At 34.0% G+C, this 10241-nt stretch overlaps 1 protein-coding gene across 1 annotated transcript in view; it reads right to left on the minus strand.

Annotated features, from left to right (window-relative positions):
- TMEM245 (transmembrane protein 245) overlaps positions 1-10241 on the minus strand; it is a 98112-nt gene that overhangs the window by 53415 nt on the left and 34456 nt on the right. Inside the window, exons 4-7 of the mRNA XM_006886919.1 lie at positions 7254-7370; positions 5504-5722; positions 4445-4614; positions 1088-1111 (exon numbers count right to left, since the gene is read on the minus strand). Coding sequence (XP_006886981.1) covers positions 1088-1111; positions 4445-4614; positions 5504-5722; positions 7254-7370 — 530 coding nt within the window. The remainder of the gene's footprint in view (positions 1-1087; positions 1112-4444; positions 4615-5503; positions 5723-7253; positions 7371-10241) is intronic.

Consider the following 10241-nt stretch of genomic DNA (forward strand, 5'->3'; position numbering starts at 1 on the left):
AGCACAGTGATCAAATTTAGACCACCCTAACTATGGTGTTATAAGAGCTGGGCTGCTAACAAAGAGGTCAGCAATTCAAACCCACCATGTTCTTCAGGGAATAGAGGCAGTCTGCTACTGTAAAAATTTACAGTTTCAGAAACACTGTGGGGCAGCTCTACTTGTTCTACAGGGTTGCTGCAAGTCAAAATGCACTCCAATAAAGCTAGTTTGAGCTAAAAAAATGATTAATGAGAGAAAAGACTGAAGGCAGATAAATTTATTAGGACAGTTTAGCACACTCTAGAATACAGAGAGCAGGACAAGGCAAGGTTCAGATACACTGTACATAGAGTCGCTATGAGTTGAAGTTGACTCAAAAGCAGCATAAAACAACAGATGACAGATGAAGGTGGAAGAGATTGATGGTTCTGGGGTTGGGGCTAAGAGATAAAGGAAATGCGTTTGTCAAATTACCAATCTTAAACAATTAAACAGGAAAATAAGACATTTATAGTTGAGAGATTAAAAACCTGAATTTTATAATCAGCTTTTAAAAATATTAGATATAACTTGTATCTCAGTATGTGAGATCTAATGGAATTAGTAAAACAATTTATACATAAATCATATTAAAAAACTACAAAATTGAAATGAAAAAAAAAAATAGTAGTTCTAAAAAGAAACTACATATAAAATTAGCAGCCAAGGGAATCACACAAACACTTCACGGATTTTTTTTTTTCTTAAATCGCTGAAAATGTCATTAAATAAAATAACAAGAGCAAGCTTTTTTCTCCTCTCAGTAACAAAAGTCTAATACACGATCACACAGCAAAGAGCAGTATTACAGAGCAAGAGAGAAATGGAGATCACAGTGGACAAAAAAGACAAACTGCTTACAAACACCTGGGCCAGGGACACTATCCTAGATAGCCTTTGTTGAGACTTTTATAAAATAGTTAACAGTACTGTAGTAATAGTCAAGCTTTACGACCTTCCATAGCTTATAATTAGAACTTAAAACAAATTTAGTTTGAACACCGAAACCCAATGGGGAAAGTTACAGAATTCAATAGTAAATAGCAACGTCTATGTGTTCAGTTACCTTCTTATTTAGCCAGTGCCAGAGCTTGAAGATGGGAGATAAGGTGAGAAAGAGAAGAACAGTGGACCATCATTAGAGATGCAAAAAACAGCATGAAAAGAAAAGAAAGTCACAGACAGTATGAGAAGAAATTATTCCAGGCAAAGGAGAAGCTACAAAAAATAGAAAGAAACTCCCAAAATTATAATGCATTTGCAAAGTTTTACAATCAGGAGTCTTTAGTTTCCTTTAAAATATACACTAATCAAAATGATGGTAACAAAAAACTTTGTTGGTTAGGTAACAATTAAAATATGCTAAATAATTTTAATATTTATAGATTTAAATTACCACTATAAATTCTGCAGAGCAGGAAAAAAAAATTCTTACAATCCCTTATGGTCAATTTTATTTTACTACTTGTACAAACTAATTCAAGTTTACAATCCAAATTTCCATTAAACTTTGTAGCTGTAACATAAAGTCTGTTATTTCATATTTTTTCAGAAGGTAAAAACATTTCCATGTCTACACGGAACAGTAAGTGCTTTGTAAAAAAAATGAGATACATTTAACATTCTATTAATATATTTGGCCCATTTTGTTCCATCTCGACTTTTATGCACATATTTTCTATAGTATATACTGCTTTTCCTTCACAGAAACACTATCTCATCTGAACCCCATCATATTTAATACTATAATATTCTTTCTGATGATTATATAACCTAAAAGTAAGGAACACAAAAAACAGAGAGACTCCCAAAACTGTAATCCATGTATAATTCCAGCATGATTATAAATGCTCCTTGCAGAATTTATCCTAAACTACATCCTATGCAGGTTAGGCAAACACTTCAAAGAATTTCTTGCACAGTGATCACTTCAGAAACAGTGATGTATCAATTAAAATGTGATAGAACAATGTAGATTTTTTTCCCTCCCAAAATAGCAGTTCAAATACAGTGTTGTACTAGAACAAACAAAGCTTTAGCATCAGTTATAAACAAATATATAGTTTGTGATTACCATTTATTCTGGTTTGTTTTATGCTATACCTCAGAATACAGTTTAATTCATTTTCTGTTCTTCCTTAGAACATATTAGCACCTAAATTAATATAAAAAAAGTCAAATGTTTGCTTGCCAGGTGCTTAGCCGCTAGCAGAAAGGTTGACAGTTCAAATCTGTCGATGTTCTTTGGGTTGCTATGTTGGTATCCTCTCAATGGCAATGAGTTTGGTTTGGTTTTGGTCTCTGTAACAAATATGTTCTGATGCTTCCGGAACTTAAACTGACACATTACATTGTTAAGTTTCTCTAAATGAAGTATTCTAAGTGTAAGTATTTGTGGTGTACTTAGGAAATTAGGTTTTAGCATGTAATTTTTTATACTGGTAAGGCAAAAAATTGAAATGCTCAATTAGCTCTAGTAAAATAAAGCTTCTCATCAGTACCACAGTAATGTGATAAACAGTCTGATAGTTGTGAAAAGTCATTCTTTCTTATTTTGAAAGTTCAAAAATGAATATAAGCATGCACCTGACCAAAATGCACCCTGAAGCATATAAAAGGATAATTAACATCATTTTCATTTTTCAAAACTTGAAATTAAAATAACAATAATTGTCACATTTCTCCCATTTTAGTGGGGAAGGGGGAAAGCAAACATGAGATAGTAATTTTTACTCAAATGAAAATGGATTAAAAAAATTATTCCTTATTGCTAAGTGCTGAATAAAATGGGCACTAAAACTAATGTTGTACTAGTAGAATTAAAATTAATAAACATTCAGAGGACAGGTAGTATGTAAGAAAATGTAATATAGTTATTTACATTTAACGAGCAATATTTTTATTTGGGATATGTAAATATTTACTTCCCTCTCACCCTAATCCAGTTATTTTTTCAATTCAAATCTACATTGGTTTCAGGTAACAATATTTTCAATTTCAAATTGTGATGGATCCATTAAAGGAAATAGTGCCTAGCCTTTGTGTTAAATCCAATCTGCTCAGCACAGCCACACAGACTCTCTTGATCCAGTCTCTCTCGCTTTACCTTCTATCATTCACCATTCTGTGTTCCAACCAAGCCCACTTCCTTGGCATACCTTAACAATGTACAATGTACACGTCTCTATGCCCTCTGCACTGTTCTATCGACCTGTTCTTCTTTCCATGCCTAATAAACTACGCATGCTTTAGAATATACTTTACCAACATCTTTTTTCCTTTCCTACTACTCTTCACTACTGAACCACTATACTCTGATTTTCATATATTTAAAAAGCTGCATCATTTATGTAGAAGTTACTATATACCAGGCATATATCTAGAGATTTTATACATATTAATTCATTTAACCTTTAAAACCAGGGCAGAAGGTAGATGCTGTTCCCTTACATATCGTTAAGGAAACTGAGGCACAAAAGGTTAAGAAACTTGTCCAAGGTCACAACGCTAGGAAGCAGAATAGCTCTGAAATCAGATTGTGAATTAAGAAATGCATGCTCTTGACAGGAGTTCAGAGCGAAAGTTGCATAGTAGAGTGAACTTGGGGGAGGGTTTGTAAAACAATGAAAGAATTTTTCTTTTACTTTTCAAAGAGGGTAGTGTACTAGAGGGGAGGGTTGGGCAGGGAGAAAAGTGCAGTAATGAATGAATGGAAATCCAAAGTCTGTAAATTTTCATTGAAATTAATAATAAATTTTTTAAAAAAAGAAAAAGAGAGGGCTGGGCAGGGAGAGAAGTGCAGCAATGAATGAATGGAAATCCACAATCTCTGTAAATGTTCATTAAAATTATTAAAATAAAACTTAAAAAAAGAGAAAAAAAAGAAATAGAAATGCATGCTCTTAACTACTATACTTCTGAATCTCCCCCATGCGTCTGAATTTCACTGAATTGCTGCTGTCTCTCGCCAATAAACAGAAACTGAATTTCTGCCAGTGAATATTTACATCTGATTTTTTCTGATTGCTGATTTTTTTCTAGGATCTATCATAGCACCTGACACTACCTGGTCATATGATTTTAGTCAAGTCACTCATTCTCTCTGTAGCTCAGCTTGGCCCTTATAGAAAGAGGGAGTTTAAGGTTCTGCAATAATCTTTCTGTCATTTTTTAGAGGCAGAAGAAAACATCTTACTCAATACTTATTTAAACCAAATCTATCTTACTTTTTATGTAAGCTATAATAATAACTGTAAAATTTAACTATAGGAATCACCAAAACAATAAAGAAAATAATCCTACAGAATTAAATACTAAACATGTTACCAAAAACTATACTACAAACACTATGTAGTGTGGAGTATTTTAAATCATAAAACATATAATCCCCAGTACAACAGCCCATGCTCTCAATATAGCATACCTTGCTATCAACTTTTAACAAGAATTTTCCAAGTCCAATAATTGGCCAAGGCGCTAGAGCTTCCTGCCGCTCCTTCAGGAAGTGCTCCACAACCTGCCACCACACGTAGCAGCGTTTCTCCAGGAAGTTCACAACCCCAAAGTGAATAATAAGCTTTTTGAGTACCCAGACTATAAAGACAAAATATATAAACAAAATACAGATTTGTCAATTTTAAACGGAAAACAAACAAAACAACCCCACTAACCTTACACCCACCATTTCAACTCAGTGATCTGCCATCGAGTTTCTGAGGCTTCAAGTCTTGACAGCAGGAAGCTGTTTAGAGTCTGGTGGACTTGAACAACCAATCTTTCCGTTAGCAGCAGAACATTGTGCATAAGCTACTGTTCAAAGGGTCACTATGAGTCATAGTCTCCTTGATGGCACATAAAAACAATAACAATGGTTGTGTAACACTATGAACACAATTCATGCCACTGAACCACATACACTTAAAAATGGTTATTAAAGTAGCAAATTTAATGCTAGATGTATTTTGTCACTATAGAAAAAGAAAATATACTGTAAAAAAGAAAAATATACTGTAAAAGTATTTTACTTTACTCAGAGTGGCTCTCAATTTTTTTTTTCAAATTTTAATTATACACCTTCCACTCTAGATTGTTGTTAGCTTTCTCTTCCACAGCATCATATAAAGCCCAACGAGTAACTAAGTGGAGCTATCAAGTTCATGTACAAGTTTCATATACACATTTTTACTATAAAAGGCTCTGGTGGCCTAGTGGTAAAGGAGTTACACTGTCAACCCAAAAGACAGGCAGTTCAAATCCACCAGCTCCTCTGTGGGAAAAAGATAAGAAATCTCCTCCCACGCAATTTACAGCCTATTAAAACCTGCCAGAATTACCAAAGCGATACATTTCCAAAATAATGTTTATTATTTAAATATAAACAAAAGATTATTACATTTAGAATAGCAAAACTATCAATAAATACTAAAATCAAATAAATTAAAAAATATAAATAGTTCTCAAAGAAAATTAATCAGATAATGACCTGCAACAGGCACCGGCAATAACTGTATAATCCACAGGTTCAGCCAGATCTGGACAGCAATGAAGGCCCAAACCAGAAACACAAAGTAGATATCACTAGTTTTCTTCTTTCTAAGAAAAGTTGTCATTTCAGGTCTTGGTCTGCCCAGAGTGGGTGAAGGGGTGGAAGCTGAAGAAGATGAAGACAACGGCGGAGGGGGTTCCTTCCTATCCGTGGTTTCTGAAGATGGGGTAAAAAAATGTCACATGCTCTATTCATTCACCTTACTATAGAGTAACACAGAGCAATTAAGAAATGGGAGACAAGAAATATATAACAAAATAGCTTATAATTAATGCATAAAATTTACTCAAGCCATATAAACAATATTAACACATAAAAGAATTCATTAAAAAATTCTTCTTTTAAAAAAAAATTCTTCTTTTATAAAGAACTTTATAGTAATTGTGTATGTATTTTTCTGACACAAACATGGCTTTTCTGTATCATCTGACCTAAAATGAAACCAACTGCTCTTACTAGGAAAGGTTTCCTCCTGTTGTATTTATGGTTATACACGGGATTGCTATGAGTCAGAGGTAGAGTTGACAAATGGGCCTTAACAAGAACAACTATCCCAAAGGCTATCTGATGAGCTGATGCTTTCTTCAAGACTTCTCTAATGTTAGCTCTTCAAGAAGAGTGCATCATAATTCTTGGCTCTAAATACCTCAGATACTATCAGATCTCTCAGCACAGGGAAGATGGCCTTTAATCTTCCTGAGCTCTGTAAAAGTATGGTGTAGCTCCAAAGCTGGTATAAATCTACCAGACGGTATATCAAGGGAAGCTGAAACATCTCTGTGGGCTGGCTTCACAAAATCAAGAAAAAAACCAATAAAATCTATTTTAGGGGAAATAGAACAAATGCAAAAGGGGCATACAAATAAAAAAATTTTAGAGGAAAAGCAAAGACTGTCAGATAAATAGATGACTGAAAGATGAAGCAAAAAAGAAGAGGTGGGAGTACAGGAATAGAAAGGACAATGGTCACTGTAACGGATTAGGGAAAGGGAAGATAAACAAATGTGCATTACAACCAACCAACAAGATATAGTAACTGATCAAACAGGGAGGGGGAGGGGAAGGGGGAGCTGGAGAAAATGTTATAAAACAAAATTTGTACGACTAAGGGGAAAAAATTAAAAGTCAGAGCTTAAAAAAAGGAAGGATGGCGGAACCCAACATGAATAATTAAATTAGAATGAACGGAATTCCAAAATCTCTGTAGATGTTCATTGAAATGAAAAATAAATAAATTAATTAATTTAAAAAAAAATTAAATTAAAGCAATGGAGAACTGAACAGCAAATGAAAGAGATGAAAAATAAAATACTAAGACAAAAAATAATACCAGGGTAGGGAAAGAAAGGAATTAGAAAAAGTTAAATAAGACACTAACAAAGGAAAGTAATAGGAAGGGAAAGCAAGAAAGAACAAAATAACAAGATGGCTGTTATAATGGAAAAAAAAAATAACAAATAAAAACAAAAAAGCTTTTAGAAACAAATGAATGGAGACAGGAAGAACCAAGATAAGAAGGTAAAATAATTCCAGGCATGAAAAAGTAGATAAAGACAAAAGAGATGTAAAAAGAGAAATCAAAGAGAAAAGATAATGGACCAGTAAGAGTGAGTTTATGTTTTGTGATGTTAATGTGATTTTAAGATGATATTCAATTTCAATTGCATTCCTTCATAATGTCAGTCACCTGGAGGCTGAGTTGAGGGCTGGTCTTCACTGCCTGATTCATATCCTGTGATGGAGATGGCCAGCGTAGCAAGAGTGGAAGCTGCCCTGGAAATAACTTGTCCTGGTAATTCTGCTCCTGTAAAAACAAACAAACATGCATTTTTAAGCAAAAAAAGTAGGAAATAATTGTTGCCATCAAAACAAGATGAAGAGTTATTACCACCCACCAGACCAGTGGTGGCTTTTAACAGAATATTAAAGACCAATGGAAAAGCTTGTTGAAATTGCAGGTTTCTGGGCCCTGCCTTCCGAGAATCAGAATCTTAAGTTTGACTTTTCTCCCTATCTAATCTGAAGGCTTGTGCTTTACGCAGGTATGTGTGCCTTATACTAGACATGCAGAAGTGCAATGAGGCAGTTATGTTTTTTAAACCTCTTAAATTGTTTTAATGCACACTTCTGTCAAGAAACACTACTACACTAAGCTTGTTTAATGCAGACTATCTCCTCTCCTTTGTACTAATAGCTCATAGTACAGAATGGACACCCTAGACTCGATTTTCACAAAAATAATATTCTGAGAATGAATATGCATATGCATGAGTGGTATATAAGACCAGACAAAAACACACCTTGTTTATTGAGCTCTTGTTTAGTGTGCTATTGCATTTTTTACAAATATGAAATCTGTGGTAATCTTTTAGCAAGCAGATCTATGAGTGCTATTTTTCTAACAGCATATGCTAACTCCATTTCGGTAATGCTTCCAATACTTCAAATCCTTCCATAAAGTTGATTTGTATTTTGAGACTATAGTACAATGGAAATATAAAAAATATTTCATGTGATTCATCTTTCTGCAATAATCAAGTTTGTGTGGTGGTCTAGAATTGAAATATAAAGAAACTGCCAACCAGTTTCTCCCAACAGAGAAATCATCCAAAACTACAGCACAATATGAACTAAGACACTAACATGGACATAAGATACAGAACAGTTTAACCCCTATAAGGATCCTTGAGTTATCTGTTTATAGTCACATCATCTCCCTCCTAGCCTTTCTTGCTTGCTCCAGAAATAAATGAAGCATTTGAAATAAAAAAAGATCATTTTTTGCTGTTTGGTGAAGAACAAACTATAACAGAGATGACAGAGGTACCTGAACACAAGTTACCACAGTAATACAAGCAAGACAGGATGATTTCTCGGTCAGCAATGGAAACCGTTGATGGACAAAAATAGCTGGATTTAAAATATACTCAAAGTGGGCAGACTTGATGATAAAAGGGCATAAGAGAATGAAAAAGAAGATGTCAGGGACAGCTGCCAAGTTTCACGATTTGGGTTAGACAAATAAAATGCAAAGAAATCAGATTAAGATTTTTAGGTATAAAATGCAACAATGAATGAATGCAAATCCAAAATCTCTGTAAATGTTCACTAAAATTATTAAAATAAAATTTAAAAAAATTTTAGGTGTATTAAGATTATCTTAAAGCTATTCAATAAAAAGTTCACAAATAAACTGACCATACCAGAGACATTCAGAATATCCTTGGCAGTAGATATGCCCACTGCAATATATCATTTGATTTTCTGAATGCTGTCTCCATAGGTATTGACCATGAATGCAAGAAAAGGAAATCCATGGCAGCTTCAATTGTTTTCCACTTATCGTGATGTTAATTGGTTCAGTTGTGAGAAGTGGTTTTTGGTGTGGGGTTGTCTTTTTTATGTTAATGTGTAATCTGTACTGAAGGCTACAGTGTTTGACCTTTTGTAGTAAGTACTTCATGTCCCCTTCGTTTTCAGCAAGTCAGGTGTGTCATCTCCATAATGTAGGCTGTTAATGATTCTTCCTCCAATCCTGATATAACATTTTTCATATAGTTCATATAGGCTCAGCATACAGACTGACTAGGTATGGTGAAAGCGTATAACTCTGACCCATTCCTTTCTTGATTTTAAACTATCCAGCACTCCTTCATTCTGTCTGAATGACTGCTTCTTGATCCTCTTACAGGTTCCATATTAGCACAAATAAGTGTTCCGGAATTCTCATTCTTCTCAATGTTATACATAATTTTCTGTGATCCACATTATCATATGCTTTTGCATATGAAAACTACATAATGAGTAAAGAAGGTCAAAGAACTGATGTCCCTGAAATTTAGTGTTGAAGAATATTAAATATACCATGGACTACTAAAATAACAAACAAATCTTGAAAGAAGTATAGCAAGTGCGAGCCTTAAAAGCAAAGACTGTGAGGCTTCATCTCATATACTTCGGGCATGTTGAGAAGGAGACAGTCCTTTGAGAAGAGCATAACCAAAGTATTTTCTTTCACATAAGAACAAAGAAGGGACAAGATCCTGAATTATTAAATTCACCTCTTCAGAAGTATTTTAATAAAGTAGCCACTCACTTTTGAGATGTAAGTCCCTTGATGGTCTTTAAGACTCTCCAAAGTAACAAGGAATTGAAAACATTTATACAGTTTATTTAAAATAATGGAAAAATAAGGTCATTATACAGCTCCTCAAATATGGATTTTCAGTGTGGCTGCACTGTGATATTTTTAACTCCAATCAAACATCCATTCATCTAACAGGGAACAAGGCTATATGCTGAAATATTGAGATACAGAATCTTTTTCTAGCTCAGTCTAACACACAACATAACTAATGGATTATTATCCAAAGTGTTAAGAACAAACATGAAAGTAAGTGTAGAGCATTTAGGGAACACAGACACACACAAAATCCAGAGTAGAAGTGTTTCAAAAGAGTTATGTAATTGAAATTTAAAAGCTGTCATCCTTTAAAAGACAAATTACATATAAAGAGAAGCCAACACAACTGTATCTTAGAGTGAGAGGGAGTGGCTGGGGTCTTAGAAGTCAGGGGTTACATATCATAGATAAATTTGCCAGAACTAAGGATAAGGAGAGAATCCTGAAAGCAGCAAGGGAGAAACAAAGAGTAACCTATAAGGGAGAACAGAT

Source organism: Elephantulus edwardii, unplaced genomic scaffold (genome assembly GCF_000299155.1).
Source record: "Elephantulus edwardii isolate Elephantulus edwardi_28Jun2011 unplaced genomic scaffold, EleEdw1.0 scaffold00052, whole genome shotgun sequence".
Classification (NCBI taxonomy): domain Eukaryota; kingdom Metazoa; phylum Chordata; class Mammalia; order Macroscelidea; family Macroscelididae; genus Elephantulus; species Elephantulus edwardii.